This window comes from Artemia franciscana, chromosome 12, assembly GCF_032884065.1.
Source record: "Artemia franciscana chromosome 12, ASM3288406v1, whole genome shotgun sequence".
NCBI classification, from domain to species: domain Eukaryota; kingdom Metazoa; phylum Arthropoda; class Branchiopoda; order Anostraca; family Artemiidae; genus Artemia; species Artemia franciscana.
In genome coordinates, this window is record NC_088874.1 from 39,432,511 (window position 1) to 39,453,873 (window position 21,363).

The 21,363-nt window shown below is 34.3% G+C and overlaps 1 protein-coding gene across 6 annotated transcripts in view; it reads left to right on the forward strand.

Annotated features, from left to right (window-relative positions):
- Nucleotides 1-3,861: 3,861 nt before the first annotated feature.
- LOC136034105 (zinc finger protein OZF-like) overlaps nucleotides 3,862-21,363 on the forward strand; it is a 38,367-nt gene continuing 20,865 nt past the window's right edge. The window contains exons 1-3 of one of the 6 annotated variants that reach the window (XM_065715242.1): nucleotides 3,862-3,939; nucleotides 13,175-13,281; nucleotides 19,067-19,237. In XM_065715242.1, coding sequence (XP_065571314.1) covers nucleotides 13,239-13,281; nucleotides 19,067-19,237 — 214 coding nt within the window. In that variant the 5' untranslated portion in view covers nucleotides 3,862-3,939; nucleotides 13,175-13,238. Of the gene's footprint in view, nucleotides 3,940-4,207; nucleotides 4,618-13,174; nucleotides 13,282-19,066; nucleotides 19,238-21,363 lie in introns of those variants that run through there. The other 5 variants (XM_065715243.1, XM_065715241.1, XM_065715240.1 and 2 more) reach the window with 5 other exon arrangements.

The following is a 21,363-nucleotide window of genomic DNA, read 5'->3' on the forward strand; positions in this document are numbered from 1 at the left end:
TAGTGTTGCCTGAACAGCCCCATCTCAAAAAGCAAGTACATTTATAACAGAGGCTTGCTTTTGTTAAGCTATGCTTTATAGGCAGAAAAGAGCTGGGCAGATCTGTTCACCAGCATTCAAACAAAACCAAGAGAACTTATATTAAGCAGTAATTTCATTGCTGCAGGAAAATAGATTTTATTACCCACAGCTATCCATGGCTAAATATCCTCTCTGTCTGCTGTCTTAACTGAAATATGTTTGTCACTAACTTTTTCTATATCTCTTTTCTAGAAAGTGATAAATTTGATGAGCAATACAAACAAAAGCGGGACAGCACAGCTATAACTGCCTTGCTAAATGTATGCCAAGAGCAAGAAAAGACAAATAAGTATATGGATCACAAGTTTCGGAAGCACATCTCAGAACATCTTGCTGAAAATGACTTCCAAATCATAGCTGTACAGTGCGAGTCCAGATACGAAAATTTGAAAAACAATTCAAGCTACAAAAATTAAATGCTGAAAGGAGTTGAAAGGCCATGTCAAATGGGAGTGTTTTGAACTCGTGAACAATTTTATGGGCAGCAAGCCAGAGATTGAACCTATGGCAACTGCTAGCAGTAGCGGATTATCTACTTCCAAGAGTACGAAAAGGCTAACTTCTGAGTCAAGAAAACGCAAATAGCCAAGAAGAAAACCGCTCCCAAATTGTTAAGAAAAGGCAAAAGAACTTGGGACTAAAGGAGAAAAGCCCTGTTGCCATTGCCATTTTAAAGCTAAATGAGGATGCAAACAAAAGAAGTCGTGGAGAGACTTAAGAGAATGGACCAGGCTCAGGCTCTTGAACAAAAGAACAAAGCACTTGACATTTTTCAGAAAATGTTAGACAAACGTTAAGCATATTGTAAAATTTATTTGCCAAATCCTAATTGTAGTGTTTTGTGTTTTTTTTTTCATAACCAGTTAGGTGACAATTTTATAACTATTAATATTATCTGAAGGAATCCTAGTGAATATTATTGTGTAGTCGCTCTTATTATATTTGACTCTGAGGTATTTATACGATATATTTGATTCTATTTTTATTTGATTACCAGTTACATGATCTTTTTATAACTGTTAATATTATCTGAATGAATCCTAGTCAATTTTATTGCGTACTCGTTCTTACTATATTTGATTCGATTCAGCTAATCAAGCAGCAAATACTGGGAAAGGTGAAATACTGGTTAATTTGGATCAATTAACAATTAAGGCATGCTAGGGAAGGTTCTCACAGATTTAAATTGCTTCCTCCTAGTTTAAGAGTCCATAGAGCCAGGACATACTCGAAAATAATCCTTAATGAGGGTACACTCTTTTTAAGGGTACCCATTAATAAAGGTACACTCTTTAATTCTGGAGGTTTTTTCTATCTTTTTTCCTTCTTGACTTAATTCATTTTCATAAAGAAATTAGCGAGAGCTTCCGAATTTTAAGGGTTAAGCAAGTTAATATATAAATCTGAATAGAGCCTTAACTAATCAAAAGTGATGTTCCATCGGTAATTGCAAGACAGAATACTACCAAATGTTTTGATAAGCGAATTCCATAGAATTGAGAACACTAATCCATTTTCTTGGTTTTCCATGAAAATCTAAATATTAACAGGTAAAAATAATTAAAATAATTTTATTAAAATAATTAAGCATGCATTGCTGCAAGCATTCAAGGAAGCTGCAATCACATCTCTTTTTACTTTACCACCCGCATCAGGTTGTGGCACTGTTGTTGTAAAATCGCCAGTATGACCTGAAAATTCAACATCTGCAGGAAGCAGGTCATTTTGGTCAACACAGATGTCATGATGAACACAACATGCCATAATAGCTTTTACAGAAAACTCGAGATCAGGGGAATCAAAATGTTTTAGCCATCTAAATCTGCCTTTGAGGTGGCTAAAAGCCCATTCTATTGCCATCCGTGTTAACGAGTGTTTAAAATTGTGCGTTTGCTTCACACTTGTTAGATTCCCTGTGTCATGATAGGGAGTCAAAAGCATCATACTCAGGGGAAATGCGGAGTCACCAATAATGTGGTCATCTGCGGGAATAGCTTGGTACCTCCTTCAATTTCCTGACCCAAAGGTGAAAGTCTAAAAACCCGGACATCAAGAACTGACCCTGCTTGCCCAACATAGCAGTCAGTAAATTTTCAATTGGTGCTGACACACAGCTTACAACTGCAAAGAGTGAAAACCTTTTCTGATCCCTGGTAGTCTACAGGAGCCGTGATTAGGATATGGGTGCCGTCAATAGTTCCAACTACACCAGGGAAACCACTCTTTTCATTAAAGCCATCTATAATACTTTGAGATTCACTACCTTCAGGCTACTCTATCAGCTTCAAGCTATTGATTGAATCTACACATTTCCTGAGGCCCCTGTATACTGATGATTTTGAGACATTGAACCGATCGGTAGCTCTCTGTTGTTGCTAGTATCCCGAGAGTAAGCAGGATCCGTTTCATGGGTGGTATGTCTGGCTCATCATTTAAGGCCAATTGCAATAGACGAGGGCCAATCTTTTTCAGCAGTACCTCAACTGTACCTCTGTTAAACCTGAAAAATGATTTAAACTCTGCATCACTCATGTGATGGATTGTTTTTTCGTGGTAGTGCAGAACGTTAGACAACTTTTCTCTTGGAAAATCCCCTGCAGCCTCAGCACAAACATGGAAAAGAACAAACAATTAAACTAACTCCATGATGCAAACAACAAACTAGTAATTCCAATTCAAAGTGGAATACAGCAATATAGCATTTGAGATTCCATACTTTTGGATTCTTACTGGAAGCAAGATTTACAGTCTAATGAAGAAGCAGCAAAAAAATATATATATATATATATATATATATATATATATATATATATATATATATATATATATATATATACATTCACAACATACATTAGAAAGACAGTCAAATAAGTTGTAGTTTTCAGCTTTCCTATACATATACGCTAGTATATGACCATTAATATATATTTTAATATATATTAATATATATTTTTTTTACAGAAGAATTAGTTAAAGCTTTGATGCAGATATTCAAATATAGAATGGTTGGTTTTGTTAAATTCAGGTTATAGTAACTACTAGTGCATAACCCTATAGAAACTAGAGGTCTTATGTTTTGATGTGAATTGTAAGTTATATGAGATTCTTGTGGAGCAGCAAACTAGACTGGTCGGGTAGGCTATCTGTTTTAGAACACCCTAAACCGCATTCCATGTACCTTTCATTAACTAAGAAGGTCAATAGTCATTTCATTTGCAATTTTGTAGTTAACAAAAAGAATCAACTCCGCAGTTAATTTAATTGAGCTGAATCAGACATTGCCTTCAGTTTTGGAAATTAACTACAGGTAAAGTCTAATTTTGTCACATTTATTTCAATTTTTAGTAACTTTGGACCACTTTGAACTTACTGAATTAGCTAGGCCCATATAATTTTAGTTCCAATCTTCTTGGTGCGAGCCACCTGTGGTTAGCTTACGGATTGAAATAATTACACTCCTTGAAGGGGTTTAAAGGATTACAAATGGAAAACCAATGCAACCACTGCGAAACGCATAGTAGGCAATGTTCGTACATTTGCTGACAAATTCAAATCGTGCTGTTTCAACTACCTGTGACGTGACTGCGTTCTTTTCTCCAGAAGTTATCCCTAAAAGACCACAGACAACAGCCATGTAAAAAAAAGAATGACCACAAAGTAATATTTTCCAGGGTTTACGTTTTCTGGACATTATCGGCAGTTTCGGTATCTTCTTGATTTTTCCGGAGATGGATTAGAAATTCGGTAGATCTCCCTAAAAATTGGCGAAACGGTTTTCAGCAGTTTTGGAGCCGAGTGGCTGAGCAGCAAATACCGTTTTTAGCCATAAAAGTTTAAAAGTAGGGTTTTTACAAAAAGGTAGGACTTTGAACTAATGGGAAAATTTACCTTATCTAGATGATTTAAGAATGGTAATGGTGAAATTCTAATGTAACTACTTTTCACTATCTTGGAAAGGGGTTAGATTGGGGAAATGAAACTTTCGGGGATGGGTCTACAGGCCCATCCCAGATAATCACTTCTACCGTAAATTCAAATTTAAGCACTTTTTGAGCTATTTAAAAGGACAAATTTTCTAAAAATTATGACAGTTCATATAACCGACCTACCAATAAATTGAACATACCGCTTGATGTCTTTTTTTATGTTCTTTACAAATATAATAATTGCTTCTAACGCAAATTCAAGTTCAAGCACTTTTTGAGCTCTTAAAAATGATGAATTTTCAATTGAAGTATGACTTATTGCTTGTTTTCCACAAAATAATAGTATGTCTTCTCAGCGCCATCTTTTCCAATGTTTTTAAAAAAATAATGCTACATTTTCAAGGTAGGCTAGGTTAAAAAGTGCTTAAATTTGAATTTATGGTAGAAGTGATTGTATATTCTAAAGAACAAAAAAAGGCATCAAGTGGTATATTCACTTTATTGGTAAGCCAGTTATATGAACTGTTGTAATTTTACCTAAATTTGTTTTAAAGATTCTTTGGATATGGGAAGGCCTTGGTGAAACAAATTTGGTTGAATAGTGATTTTTGTGAGTGAATACTATCTATAAAGCGAAGCAAATTAGTCCATGAGCCCTGAGGGCTGCAGAGTGAGGTCTGTATTCTGATTGGTTAAATTGTTAGCTCATGTTTATGACCTACTTTTTGTTTGCTCTTTCAGGCTTCAGGCCAAATAATTATTCAATAAATATAGAATACAGACCTTGCCCTGCTGCCTGTGGGATCAGATGGAGGGTTGTTGCTGAGTAATAACTTCTTAGTCATGATCACTTCTCCCCTTTGTCTTCTAGAAACTAGGTAGCCTAGCTTAAGTTTTCTCAATCTTTTAGAATAATCTGGGCTCTTTGCACCCTTTTGTACATTTTGTTAAATAGACTCAAGAGCAGTTATTTCATCCAGGCTTTTTGCACCCTTTTGTACATTTTGTGGCCTTTTGTCAAATAGACTCAAGGGCAGTTATATCATCCTTATTTACAGGGGAGGCAACAGTCATTTCATATGCAATGACAGGCCAAACCAAGGCTTTGTACAACTTCAGCATGATCCATGGAGCTCTTGATGAGATTGTCACTTTTACTAATGCTAGACTTTGTAATGTTTCACCAGCAACCATTTTTGTATAGGAAATGAATTTCATCTTACCTTAAGTGACTTAATTTGAACTTCAGAGTGGAATTGAGGTTCATGGTGGATCTGTTCTGCTTTGTTCTCTGCCAATGATGGTAATTGACAATGTCACTAGGTTACAGGCCCAGTGACAAGCATTAGTTGGTTGTTCAGAGGGATGGACTGCCCCACTTATACTTTTACAGCTTGCTGTTCCATTTTTTGTCAAGTCTTGACTTGAAGGAGACTCTAGTGACTGCAGTTGCAGCTTTGTAGTGAAGGTTGTTCTAGTTGTTAGAAATTTGCTTGGTAAAAAAGATTTCCATCTTCAATTGCTGCTGAAATAAGTTGAGATTTTGTATTATTTCAACCTATATTGTATACCAAACCAGTGTTACTTTTTCCAAAATTGATAGTTCTGCATTTATCAGCATTTAGTTGAAGACACTAACTCTGTGCCCATTTAGAGAAAGAGTTAATATCAGCGTGCATGGTAGTCTGTGCTTTTACTAGGGCAATTATTTTAGAATCATCAGCATAATGGATCAGTTTATTTAGGTCTACATGTGGGCATCATTAATATAGATGTTGTATAATGTTAGCCTAAGTACAGTAGCCTACCTTGTGGAGCTCCACTGACAACTGTTGTAGTTTTAGAAAAGTAAGATTGGCCTCCATCACAATGCATATGACCACTGACATCTTGTTTGTCAAGAAGGCCATTATGCAGCTAATTAGAACTGAGTTAATATGCAGCTTTATTTCATAGAATTATTTAAGGGATGATTTAAAAGCTAATTTTAACTTTAATTAGTTTTTAAATTTCTTAGAACTACTAGGTAAGGTTGTAAGCTCCCCTTTTGGGGCCCCATTAAGGGATCAAAATGAATTTTGCCCCAAAAATAATTATTATACATTGGTTAAAGCATGAAACAAGGCATCAAGTGATGCACTCACATTTACTTAGCTAAATGATATGAAAAACAAGAGCTAAAAGCTCATATGGCACTTGTGACAAGGCAAGAAGAGCTAAGAGCCAAGAGATCATATGGTATGAGCTCTAACAAAATTCTATGAATCAATAGATTGATTTAAAAAGGAAAAAAGAGGCTTAATGCCGGTCAGGATTAAAAATAAGAGCTCTGAGTCATGATGTCCTTCTAAATATCAAAATTCATTAAGATCCAATCACCCACTCGTAAGTTATGAATATCTAATTTTTTCTAATATTTACTCTCCCTTTAGCCCCCCCAGATGGTCGAATCTGGGAAAACGACTTTATCAAGTCAAATTGTGCAGCTCCCTGACACACCTACCAATTTTCATCATCCTAGCATGTCCAGCAGCACCAAACTCACCAAATCACTGAACCCCTCCCCCAACTCCTCCAAAGAGAGCAAATCCAGTACAATTCTGTCAATCATGTATCAATGACATTTGTTTTATCTATCCACCAAGCTTCATTGTGATTCCTCCACTCCAAGTGTTTTTCCAAGATTTCCCCCTCCAACTCCCCCCAATGTCACAGGATCTGGTCGGAATTTAAAATTAGAACTTTAAAGCACAAGATCCTTCTAAATATCAAATTTCATTAAGATCTGGTCACCCCTTTTTAAGGGTGACCAGAATTTTTTAAGGGTAAATACCTCAATTTTCAAAATTACCCCCCCCCCCCCAATTCCACCAAAGAGAGCAGATCCGGTCCGGTTATGTCAGTCACGTATCTTAGAGAGGTTTCTATTCTTCCCATCCAGTTTCATCCTGATCTCACTGCTTTAAGTATTTTCTAAGATTTCCAGTCCCCCCAACTGCCCCCCCCCCCCAGTTACGCTTGATCCGGTTGAGATTTAAAATAAGAGATTTGAGTTACGAGGTCCTTCTAAATATGAAGTTTCATGAAGATCTGATCACTCCTTTGTAAGTTAAAAATACGTATTTTTTTCTTATTTTTCAGAATTAACCCCCCCCCCCCCCAATAGAGTGGATCCGTTCCAATTATGTAAATAACGTATGTAAGACTGCTGCTTATTTTTCCGCCAAGTTTCATCCCAATCCCTCCAATCTGAGCGTTTTCCATGATTTTCGGTTCCCCCACCCCAAACTTCCCCCAATGTCACCAGATCTGGTCAGGATTTAAAATAAGAGCTTTGAGACACAATATCCTTCTAAATATCAAATTTCATTGAGATCCAATCACCCATTTGTAAGTTAAAAATACCTAATTTTTTCTAATTTTTCAGAATTAACCCCTCCCCCAACTACCCCAAAGAGAGCGGATCCATTCCAGTTATGTCAATCATGTATCTAGGACTTGTGCTTATTTATCCCACCAAGTTTCATCCCTACCCCTCCACTCTAAGTGTTTTCCAAGTTTTAGGTTTCCCCCTCCCAAATCCCCCCCCCCCCCAATGTCACCAGATCCGGTCGGGATTTAAAATAAGAGCTCTAAGATACGATATCCTTCTAAACATCAAATTTCATTGAGATCCGATCACCCGTTTGTAAGTTAAAAATACCTCACTTTTTTTAATTTTTCAGAATTACCCTCCACCCCCCCCCCCCAACTGCTCCAAAGAGAGCGGATCCGTTCCGATTATGTCAATCATGTATCTGGGACTTGTGATTATTCTTCCCATCAAGTTTCATCCCAATTCCTCCACTCTAAGTGTTTTCCAAGATTTTAGGTTTCCCCCCTCCAACTCTCCCAATGTCATCAGATCCGGTCGGGATTTAAAATAAGAGCTCTGAGACAGAATATCATTCCAAACATCAAATTTCATTAAGATCCCATCACCCGCTCATAAGTTAAAAATACTTCATTTTTTCTATTTTTTCTGAATTAACTGGCCCCCCACTCTCCCCCAGATGGTCAAATCGGGAAAACGACTATTTCCAATTTAATCTGGTCCGGTCCCTGATACGCTTGCCAAATTTCTTTGTCCTAGCTTACCTGGAAGTGCCTAAAGTAGCAAAACCAGGACAGACAGACTGACAGAATTTGCGATTGCTATATGTCACTTGGTTAATACCAAGTGCCATAAATATACATTGCCCAAGTTCTATGCTGTTACTTAACTTATTACTTAATCTTATGTATTATCTTTTCTTCAAGTAAATTTAACAGCAAATAAACAACATCAGCAGCATAGAGCTATGGTCTAAGAAACTATTTATTTTTATTGAAGAATGGTTTTTGGTATTTTCATAATACCAAATAGGATTGCTAAAAAAAAAAAAAAAAAAAAAAAAAAAAATATAGACTGACCTCCAGCAAGAATCTAGAAAATATAGGCTATAGTTATATGAATTTTTTTTTTTATTGAGGAATACGCTAACTAATAGCCTATCCTTTTTGGCCAATATTTTTCTTGCTCTTGATATTAGATTTATTGCATTGTATATATTTTTTGCTCCTTTCCTTCACTGGATGTCAAAACTAGTTTTGTCTGGTCCCCATCTGGAAGGGGGCCAGTACTGGGGGAAATAGTATGTTGCTCCAATGATGATGAAGTGAGTCATGATGATAGTACAGTTACAATGATTGCTGTTGATGTCAGTTCTCCTAGAACCAGTAGGAAAACTGATCCCAATGATGGTTTCCAGCTAGTTAAAAGCAGAAAGAGAAAGAAATTTTCTAATTAGCCTCTGAGATTAACTTTCAGCCAGAAGGGCTAAGATTAGCCTTGAAACCAGCTACAATATCCTCCTTTCTGAAATCATGGCCAATTGAGAAAATGCAATCTTATTGCAAACTTTTTAAGGTATGGAGTCTTGGATGTTTTGTTACTCAATGCCTAAAATGCCCTAGAAATCTCCGGGATCAGTAAAATATATGTTACAGCTAGTCTAGAATCATGTTACAGCTGTGTCCCAAATACCTAAGAAGACAACAAGCCTTAAAAATTGCCTGGACAGAAACCTACCTGTTTGAATTGTTGTAAAAACATACAGCACTTTTGTCAAGGAAAACATTTCATTTCTTATGAAAAGCACTAAAACTTAACCAAGAAAATGGACCCCTAGTACAATTAGTACACTGCAACAAAGATCCTCTTCATGAAGTATGATATATCCATTGAGTAGCTCTAAATCACTTCTGACTAATTCAAATAAATTTCCCCCCTTCAGGAATAAGTGGCAAAACAGCTAATGCTAAGCTTCAAGACATGAACTTTGTCCCTTCACCATGTGTTAGCCCTCTGCTGTAATATTCAGTTCAATTCAATTTATTTGTAACCCATCTTTTACATTCTTTAAAACCCATCTTTTTCTTCACTATCCAAGCTGCTTCAGTACTTGATCCCAGTCACCTTTATTTCCCAAACAGACATTCCTCAGCGTCTTGAGGCCACCTTTCTGAAAGAAATAGCTGTATATTGTTGCTAAAAACCATTTGTTGAAGAAATAGACAGCAATATCATTAGTATCCTCAACCAATTTCAGATTCCCCATTTTCTCACAGAAAAACGTGATGAATATTATTTGCCTCCCTGTAAAGATACTTCAGTGGATTTGTGCATCAACTAATACAATTAAACTAATGGACTTATCCGATTATGTTAAATTGACGTTTGTTAATATAGCGTGTCTTCAAAAAACAAATCTACATAGCTCCATAAGTGCTTTCATAAAGGCAGGGATATAAATAGGAAGGGTGCTCGAGCCTATTGTAGGTTCACCCCTATTGTAATACCAGTGGGCTTTCCCAGTAGGCATAGCTCATATAATATGAACAATCACAGCTGCCCAATAGCCTGCAAGTCCTTCTTTGTAGACTTGGTCAGTTATAAGTCTTTGAATAATTTGTTTGGCTGGGACAGGGTGGGCACTCTAAGCCTATCTACCTTAGTTCTACCCTTGGATATCCATGGTTGTTAGACCATCACTCAACACTGATTCACTTTCACCTAGTTGATTTTAATTCAGTGGCTTTTTCCCCTTTCTCTGATATGGTTGCCTTGCAGCCTGTTCAATATCCCTGTCAACATGTTCTGTGAGTTTGAGCTCAATACCCTCAGGCATACCATAGACATTGCTAAAATGCCATTTCGACAGCCGTCAGACACATAGCATGTTTTTTTTTACCCCTCTCAAAAGAAGTTCAGTTTTCAGCTTAATACCTTTAGCCTTTTTTGATAAAGATGCCATCTTTTCTATTATGAAACTTTAAATGTAAACAATGGGCATCTTGCCTAACTTACAACCCTTGTCCTGGGGGTGGTAGTAGGTTAAGTAAAATTTAGTTGCATAGTAATTTGACCATTGGACTTGGAAAAGGGCATGTCTTTTTGTAGGAAAAGGGTATGTCTTTTGGAGGGAGACTAATTGCCTTCTAATCATCTTTTTCTCATATGAAGGGCACTAGAACTTTTCAATGGCACAAACTGACTTCAAATTTTATTCAACCACTCCTTCTATATGAAGTGAGTGGACAAAAGAAGATAAATAGAAATATATTGAAGCCTAATGACTCTTTAGTGTAAGGAATAGTATTTGGACGCATCTGATAAAACGTGTCTATTCTTCTTAAGAATTTTTAACATATCCAGTCCCCAAACTAGGGGCTATAGGGTTTTTACCATCCTTAGAGGTATATTTGTTGAACTATCTGGCTATTTTGATAACATTTCCATCTAAAGATTTTGGTCAAATGTCTCTGAGGTTTGCTGGGTGTCAGTGTAGCAAAAACATGCTTTAAGGGTGGGGGGTTGTCCCGGCAGTCACTTTTGACTCTTGGAAAGGGTTCTAGAATTTTGAATATCCAGTCAAATGAGGGCCCTCCAGAACCTCACTGATTACCCTTTCCATCCAATGATGCTTATAGAAAAATATAGTATGTTTTGAGTGTATAACCTTTACTTTGATTCTACTTTTACCAAAAATATTATTCTAAACCATGAAAATTTTTTTTTTTTTCAAAATCCTGTTCCAATGGCACAAACTCCCTTCAAACTTTGTTCAGCCACTCCTACCATATGAAGTGACTGAAAAAAAGAAGATGTTTTCTCCTTTTTTTGTATTAACTTTTTTGATTTCTTTATTAATTTCACTAGTTTTGTGTATTTTTAAAATTTATAACTTAGATATGATATTTACTGTTAAAAAAAATCATCACAAGCCCCAAAGAACTGAATTCAAATTTTGGACTCAAGAATATGATAAATCAGAAAATTAGAATAAAAAGATATTCTTCAATGAATAATTTAGCCGGAACTTGTTATGATTTGCAGCCTTTTCTCTAACTATGGATCGGTATTACTGTTTGGCTTATAGTTTGATCTAATATTCAATGGATGGCTATTCATTCTGTGCTATTATAGCCTATACTAATGGGTTCATAACTCTTTTTCAAATGGACTTTTACTTAAAACCATCTTATGCTTTGATATAAAATTTCTTGTATGTTTGACTCATTGGCCTATCTGGCCATATGATTGACAAAAACTTGAAATAAGTATGTATCACCCATTCCCTCCAAAAGATCTTATTATCACATGATTTTCCCAGTTTTTTTAAGTTTTTTTTTGTGATAGAGGATTGAGTCTGCTCCTTGCATCCATTGTCTCTCAAAAAATGCATCACTATTCCTCCTAAAAGATCTTTGTTGTCAAAAGATTTTCACTGCTTTTTTAGACAATGGTTGCAAACAACTGACCTCACCCCCTATCATAAAATAACCTTAAAGAAACTTAATTAAATGAGCTGATTAAGTAGTCAGTTCATTTGTTCAGTTAATTAAGTCGTTAATTAATTGATTGTCAATTAATAAATAAGTGAAAGATTGGGTATGTTGTAGCATGTTTGGGTATTTGGTATCTTGGTATTAGGTGTTGGGTATGTATTAATGGGGAATAAACTATGCAAGTTATCTGGTGTTTGTAGGATGCTTAACAGTTTTGAAATGAATTATTGTTTTTGAAAAAAAAATCTTTCCCAGCACATCAGTAAGATTTTGAAAATGAGTTTGGCAAATACACAACAGATCAGTTCCTAATATGTGAAATATATAGTCTTTCATTTTCATATAAGGAAGGTCCTGCATCCCATTCCTGCTGGCACCTATGAACGCATGCCAGTTGAAAGTTATTCAATTAAGGGGGCTTAAACTGGCTTGCTTGTAAGGGGCTAGCATTTTGACAAAATGTTACAGCCAAGTAAATAAAAAACAAATTGATCTAATTGAGTCAGCGTGATTAATGAAGTATTGTAATAATTGAAAAACGTTTTAAAGAGTAAGTGTTCTAGTATGAGATCTTTTCAAAAAATGTCTTTTATATTTGTCTTTTTCATTTGGAAGCTGTAAAATCTTTCTAGAAACTTAAAAGAAACTCAACTTCAACGCATGCCAGTTGGAAGTCTTCAGATTAAGCGGGCTTGGACTTGCTTGCTTGTAAGGGGCTAAAATTTGCCAAAATGTTCTAAACACAGCCAAGTAAATAAAAACAAATTGGTCTATTTGGACCAGTGTGATGAATGAAGCTTTGTAATAATTGAAAAAGGTTTTAAATATTAAGTGCTCTACTAGTATGAGATATTAAAAAAAAAATGTCTTTCACCTTTGTCTTTTTCATTTGGAAGCTGTAAAATCTTTCGAGAAACTTAAAATTTTCAGTAGATTGTCCTTGGGATAAAAAATGCAATCCATTTACAATACCTTTGCCCTTTAAATATCTTTACCTTTAAAGGTACATGCAACTTGATGAGTAGTCTTTAATCTTCTCTCAAGTGGGCCGCTGAGTAGATGTCCTCCCACTCTTACAATAAGACTATTTTTATTGCAGTTAGTCTTATGAAAATGGGATTTCAATAAATTGGTCTTAAGTGCATAATTTCTACATTTTATCTCCTTGCTATTTTACATGTTTTATGCTCCCTCATCTGCTTTGAAGATATGATACCACATAATTATGGTAAATACATTACCATATAATTTTGGCTTATAGTACCATATAATAGATAATTAATTTATTTCGATTCTAGAGATTTCTAAGTGCCTTCAACAGTCAAGAGGGACTGAGTGTGTATTTGACTCAATTAGAAAACTATGGAAACACCCATACTTTTGGGCATCACTGATGTTAAACAAGGTAATTCGTACTATGGGTGGTTAAACCAATTTGCTACTTATTTAGGCTGCTTTTGGTGAAAAATAGGAGAATTTTTACCATTCCTTACTTATTTCTGACACTTCAACTTAAAAAGTTAAACAAACCCCTAAATATTGCTCTTATTAATTGAAAAAAACTTGTTTCAAAGATAGTTTTCAAAGTTAAATCTTGCTATTCAAGCCCTTTATGCAATTTGATTAACTATTACCCTTAAATTAAGTATTTAACCCCTTTTTTCAATCCAGGGTATTAAAGACCTTTTTTGTTACTTTAACGTGAAGATTGGGCAGTTGAGAAAAGCCGGAAATTTTAAAAGCAAATAGAAAGAGTATAAATGTTTGAAAGTATGTCTAGCACCTCAGTTTTTACTAATTTTTCCTATCTTTTCACTCTCAAGCTTGTGTTTATGAAAACTTACATCTTCCCCAAGCTCCGCCATTTTTTATTCTGAATCATCGAAGTATTATATATACTAATTATACTTTTAATGAAGTATATGCTATTTCTTACTATAAACTTTCTCTATATGGGATTAGGGGGGGGGGGGAATCAAACTAAAACAAATAAAATAATTTTTGGGACAGTAAGTGATTTATTGAATGAAATACTAAAATGACGCTAAACAAAAAAAAAACTAAGTCTGAAAGTCCCAAGAAAAGAACTTGTTTTGAATTAATAAAATATAGCCTTTTGAAGAGACTAAGAATTGTTCAGATGGACATATTGTGAAAAATTTGAAAACTGTTATGTTGGAGAGTTTTGCTTACTTGAATTTTTTCATGTGATTGGAATTGGTGCACATATGAAAAAATGCTCCATTGATCTTTTTTTTGCAAGATCTCTATGGAATATTTTCTTTTATCCGTCTTTGATTAAAGGAGATAAATACTAAACTTAAAGCCAAATTCCATGTTTTTATTTTATTAATTTAAAAAAAAACAAGTTTTTTTAACTGAAAGCAAAGAGCGACATTAAAACTTAAAACGAATAGAAATTACTTCGTATATGAAAGGGGCTGCTTCCTCATCAACGCCCCGCTCTTTACGCTAAAGTTTAACTCTTTCTCTCAGCTCTTCTTTTTAAAACAGTAAACAACTTTAGCGTAAAAAAAAATACGAAGTAATTTCTATTCGTTTTAAAGTTTAATGCCGCTCCTTACTTTCCATTAAAAAAAAACTTTTTTTTTCATATTTAATTTCTGAACTTTTTTGAATCAAAGCATGTTTTGATTTTGGCTCTCCGCAGATGAATAATTAAAACAAAATTTGAATATTTTTTTTTTGATTTTTTTTTTGGGGGGGCATTGATGAGGAAGCAGCCCCTTTCATATACAAAGTAATTTCTGTTCGTTTTAAATTTTAATGTAACTCCTTGCTTTCAATTAAAAAACTTGTTTGTTCTTAATTTAATTTCTGAACGTTTTTGAATCAATGCATGTTTTGATTTTGGCTCTCCGCAGAGGAATAATTAAAACGAAATTTGCATATTTTTTTTTGTCTAAATGGCTTTCTCATAGTTTTGATCGGATCATTTTGAGAAAAAAAGGAGCGGGGGAGGAAGCCTTGTTGCCCTCCGACTTTTTGGTTACTTACAAAGGCAACTAGAACTTTTAATTTTTACGAATGTTTTTATTAGTAAAAGATATACATAACTTATAAATTAGCTTACGTAACAAACTTGTATTGTCATGTTTTTATTACATAATGAGGGGGTTCACCCCCTCGTCAGTACCTCACTCTTTACACTAAAGCTTAAATTTTGTCCCAATTCATTAAGAATGACCGCTGAATCGCAACAGCCGTCGAATAAATAGTTGAAGTTACTGAAAATACTTTAGCGTAAAGAGTGAGGTATTAGGAGGAGGTGAGCCCCTCATATGCGTAATAATTTCTGTTCGTTTTAAGTTTTAATGCTGCTCCTTACTTCCAGTTGAAAAAACTTTTTCATATTTATTTTTTCATTGTTTTTTTTTAAATAATGCTAGAGAATCCTGTACTTTCTTCATGGAAATTTTCTTCCCCCATGACAAATTCCTCGATGGAAAGTTCCCCCAACATATCCCCCTCTTCTCAACCCCTCTCCCAACCAAAAATCCCCCTGAAAACGTCTGTACACTTCCCAATAACCATTACTACATGTAAGTACTGGTCAAAGTTTTAATTTGTAGCCCCTCCCATGGGGACTGTGGGGGAGTAAGTCGTCTCCAAGGACATAGTTATAAGGATTTTGGACTACGCTGAATAAAATGGCTATCTTAGAATTTTGACCGTCGACTTTGGGAAAATAATTAGCGTGGGAGAGGACCTAGGTGCCCTTCAGTTTTTTCGGTCACTTAAAAAGGGCAGTAGAACTTTTCATTTCTGTTAGAATGAGCCCTCTCGCAACATTCTAGGACCACTGGGTCAATACGATCACCCCTGAAAAAACAAAACAAAAAACAAACAAATAAACACGCATCCGTGATCTACCTTCTGGCAAAAAATACAAAATTCCACATTTTTGTAGATAGGAGCTTGAAACTTCTACAATAGCGTTCTCTGATACGCTGAATCTGATGGTGTGATTTCTATGATATGTGATTTCGTTGAGATTCTATGACCTTTAGGAGGTGTTTCCCCCTATTTTCTAAAATAAGGCAAATTTTCTCAGGCTCGTAACTTTTGATGGGTAAGACTAAACTTGATGAAACTTATATATTTAAAATCACATTAAAATGCAACTCTTTTGATGTAGCTATTGGTATCAAAATTCCATTTTTAGAGTTTTTGTTACTATTGAGCCGGGTCGCTCCTTACTACAGTTCGTTACCACGAACTGTTTGATTAATATAATTTTTTTTCCGATTTTCATTAGTTTTGAAGCAATAAACCTGAACCTTTCAATTCCAGCAAGGTCCTACCCACATAGGGAACTTTACGGGAGTCTTGAACCCTTTTTTATTTCATCAATAGCTAAAAAAAGGGCACTTTCTGTCCTCTACAACAAACTTTTCTCTAGAATGTTGTACTACTGTTTTGGAGTTCGCGAAAGCTTTCTTCTGCCTCTGTAAGCTTAAGTATATGTTTGAACCCTGCTTCTACTAAAGTTTTAATATTCTACCTATATGTTGTAAAGAAATAAAAGAATATTGGGATGGTTAGTGATTTATTCAATAAAATACTAAAATGACGCTACATATTGTAAAAAGTGTATGTAAAAAGTGAAAATTTATAAGAAATAAAACAAGAATAGTTTGTTTATTGTTTTAGTTTAAGGATATTCTATACTTTTCTTTTGCTGTTACTCCTAATAATGTACTTTTTTCTATTAAAAATACTTATTTTAAAGTATTGCGTCAAAAATAGAATTACTCCTTTTTCAAATAAAATAAACAATAGTGACAGACTTATTTCCTCCTGTCTTTAATATTAGGTATCTTAGGATTTTGATTTACTGATCTTTCAGCTGTGGCATAGTCTCTATTTAATAAGGGCATTAAAGATCTCACCATTGCCATTCAAATAAGTTTTCTCCCTTCACTTCAAACCTGTAGCTTTCTCACAGTCGACACTGAAAAATGCATGTCATCGTTTGTGCTACCCATGCAAAGATATGATTTTCCATGTTATTCAAGATGGGACTTCCAAATTACCAGTTTAGGGTTTTTTATGGAAACATTTCCAGTAGATTGATTTTATTTCGATTTGACTTTAGAAAGGTATCAGTCTCTTTTGTTAGTGTTTAAAAAATCACTTAAATAATTATTCGTTACCATTCCATCTAATCTAATAATCGTCGGGATTTTGGAATAAGCATGCAAAGGAATAGGGCTTTCACTGTACAATTTTGCAGAAAATGCATTTAGAAAATGTTGCACACTATTTGCTGAGTTTTGTTCTTTACGTGGTTTTAGCTATAGATTCAATTGTGAAATGTAAAAGAAGATATATCATATAAGATGTTTATCAGATAAACTATTCAAGAGTCAATAAAAGAAGTCCAGCTCCTAAAAAACATTAAATATAACAAATTTGCTGGGAGTAAAAGCTAATAAATTGTTATGAAAAGACAGGCAATAACAAGATACAAATGATTTTCTCATTGTTAAAAGGGGGAGGGGAGGGACTGCAAGTCTGTAATATACGGATTTGACAGTAATTTCAATTATGTGTTTTTTTTCTAGTTGATATTAATTTTTTTCAGGCTCTTCTTAAAATTTCTCAAAATTTATTTCAATTCTTAAAAACTATTTTGCTACAAAATTTGACTAACTGTTATTACCAAAATTTAGAACAACAGCCCAACTGAATTTTTCACACTATATAGGATTTTCGCTCTAGTCAAGACAGGTAAAAGGTAAGTTTTGTTAAAAACAATTAACCAATACAGGGCTAATTTGAAAATTTACCGTTACCAAGTTACCCAGTAACTTGAAAAGTTACCCTATTACCGACTAAAAAAAACTTCAACATTGGAATATCTAGAAATCACAAAATCAGCACTTACACATAATCCCTGAATTAGTCCATGTTTTGCATCAATATTTTGGATTGGCGAGTAATACAAGACAGCTAATGGAATGTTATTAAAACAACTAGGGATTAATTTTGGCTTCATACTTATTGGCCCAAGAACATTAAAATACTCTGATAAATTAAGAACAGGAGTAAGTTTGAGGTAAAGATTACCCTTAAGAAAAAAAAAGAAAAGACTAAATACTACCAACTTTTCTCATAATTGGTGATCTGGTGGATGGTGCTTATTAGTTTCTTTCACCTTAAATTTTTTTTAGAAACTAAACGTTAGTTTCTTTTAAAAGGAGTTGTGCCATTCTCCTTTAGTCTCCTTTACTTTCCTTCCCTTTAAATCAGGTATATAAGTAAATCATAAAAGTACATGAAAAATCCATTTGTAAATCTTAACCACTGAAGGTTTTTGGACCTTAAAAAAGATAAACGTCAAATAGGTAGTTTATTACATGAATTAGATTATATTTAAAAGTTAAACTGACCTGCTTAAAGTTTTACTAACCTGCTTATTTTTGTCCAGTGCACTGCACTTTTTGTACTGGAAAATTGAATTGCACGTTTTATACTGGAAATGAAACAGAAGAATTGTCTGGCTTTCAGGCTCTTTTTCGAAATTTCTAATGAGTGTTAATATAAAGCACATTAAATCAAATTAATACCGAATATTGTTAATGGAAAGCTTTGAAATTAATTTGTTTTATTTGACAGAATTTTTTAAAATTAGTTTCATTGTTGCTTCCTGAGGCTACTGGGAGAGGGATAAATCAAGACGGAATACTAATGACCAGTACGTTTTCAGTACACCACATCTTCAAATAAGGATAAACACATTTTTGAAAGCACACAACCTCGGGCTTAGGGTATTTAAACCTCGGGATATTTTAAACCTTGGGCTTAGGGTTTTCAACCTTATAAACAGTAATGGGACAGAATATATGGCAACGCTGCTCTTCCAAAATAATCAACATTCTTGCCTCTCCTCATCTTCCCCAGAGTGATGAGTCACTAATCCGTCAAACTTTTTGACGGAACCTGTGATAATTTTTCACTTTTCTTGTAATATTGTTTCTTTTCGAAATCTTTTGCCGTTTTTTTTTCGCATATATTCAAAGTGTCTATATGCTGGGAGGATTAATTAACCTTTACTCCTCCACGAACTGCTATATAAAAATTTGTGTGGTATTTTAAATGTTTTATGACTTATCAACTTATTTTGTATTGAGGATTGTACTTAATTTTTACTCTATTTTTTGTAGAAGCCCAAGACACATCTTCAAATGAGGATAAAGATATTTTTGGAAGCACACAGCCTATGTTATTAATGAAACATGAAGCCAAATTTTTTGCTATTTCTCCTGGCATCTCTGGAAATTGCCAACATAATGCCAAGCATGTTAAACTGGAGTCGAGCATTGACGGGAATGAAGGTATCCTTTAGATATATGGATATTTTGTATTTTTGCGCCTCCATTTGTAACCGAGTTAAACTCATGAATAAAACCACAAACTTGATTTAATTTGAAAATTTTTTCTAGCTTTTGGAAGTCATTAGAAGTCGTGTACAATTTTTAAAACATGGATCTAGTTATACATAATAAAAATAATATGTTTTTTATGGCTTATATGATAGCAATAGGCTTGTCACAAAATTACTTGTATCAATAGGAACACCTTTTTGGGAATACTTTTTTTGTGATTTGGCTGTTTTTCTCGAAAGGCATATTTTAGTTTCTAACCTTAAGAATCTGATGTGAGAAGACTGGATATTTTAAACCTTTGGCTTACGGTTTTAAACCTTATAAATAGTAATGGGACAGAATGTATAACAATGGTGCTCTTCCAAGTACCATTCAGTGTCAATTTGTGCCAATTCAAGCTCTTTTGAAAATTTCCTTAAATTGTTTACTTTATAAACTTTTTCTTTTAACATTACCCAAAATAATAGTCAACATTTTTGCCTCTCTTCATTGTCACCTGCGTGGTGAGTCACTAATCAGCTTGCAGTGTAGTCTTGACCTTTCTGTTTCTACAGATGGTTGGCTCTTTACTAGGAAGTAGCTATTGTATTTAATTTTTACTCTAATTGTCGTATAAGTCCAAGGCATTTATTCAAATGAGGCTAGAGATATTTTCAAAAGCACACAGCCTATGCTATTAATGAAACATGAAGTCAAAGGTTTTGCTATTTCTCCTGGCATCTGTGGGAATTGTCAACATAATGCTAACTATTTTAAACTGGAGCCAAATATTGACAGGGATAAAGGTATTCTTCAGATACAGGGATATTTTGTATTTTTGCGCGTCCAAAATATGAAGGTTTTTTTTTTAAACTACCATTGAAATCGTTGTTTTGCGTGAGAGATAAGTCTTTATTGCATGTTAGTAGTTTTGAAAAAAATGTTAAGTAAACAATAATCCCAGATGGTTCTGATTATTGAAGCATAATATTTTGTAGCCCAGTTAAACTCATGAATTAAACAGTGAAATTAATTTAATTTGAAATTTGTTCTGGCTTTTGCAACTCATTAGAAATTTGAAAAACTTTAAAATATGCATTTATTCTCTTCTAGAAAAACCGTAGTTTCGCCCGATTTTAATGCAACACTGTCTATAAAACAGTGGATAATTTAACATGGGGTCAATCTTCATGGTTGATTTTATCATCCATGATTCTGCTGATTGATATCATCATCCTCTGGATTGATTTTAGAATCTTCTTCTACAATGTGTTTACAGGGTTTCTAGATTCTAGAAAGGGATCCATTCAGCTTCTTGAATGTCCTGGAATATTTATGATTATTGGATGATCTTTACTTTATTCCAAAATGTCTCCAATGTGTTAGCAAACATCATTATGCTAGTCATACTGTTGTCCTTTTAGGGTCATTAAATAAATACAAACGTTTTTTCAACTGAAAACATTAAACTTAAAACGGTAAAACTTAAAACGGTGCAACATTAAAACTTAAAACGAACAGAAATTATGACGTATATCAAACTGATAACACCTGTTATTAGATTTATTGAATGTCAAAACTCACTTTGAACTTGTATTAAATCAGTGCATTGAACTTTAGTGAATTCAGTGACCCTCAGTAATTATAAAAGTTTTATAATAAGTGAAATAACCAATTATTGCTATTTCTCGCTCAAAAGCATGCAGCAATGTTTATTAGTAAGGAATCCCTTTGGGAGACGAGGGGTCTGTGTAAAATTGTATTTGGATTAGATGGTGCGGAAAAACGTTGAGTAGCCCATCAAGTTTCTGCTTTTTTGGGTGACATTGTTGATTTACTTTAAATTTGATTAGAAACCAATGAAAGCTTGCCAAAATTTACTATTCTTAATTGATCTGATGTGCTGTCAATACCAATTGACTCAAATACTATTATATCCTTTTGAATGACACTGTTAGAATTACAGTGTTAATTTGAATGACACCCCTTTGGCAAAGGGGGGACAATACGAGAGAGCTCGTTTGGATGAGGTGAATTGATGTACTTGTTGGAAAGAGCCACCCGTGCCATACCAAACCTTTCATTTAGAGGCTGGA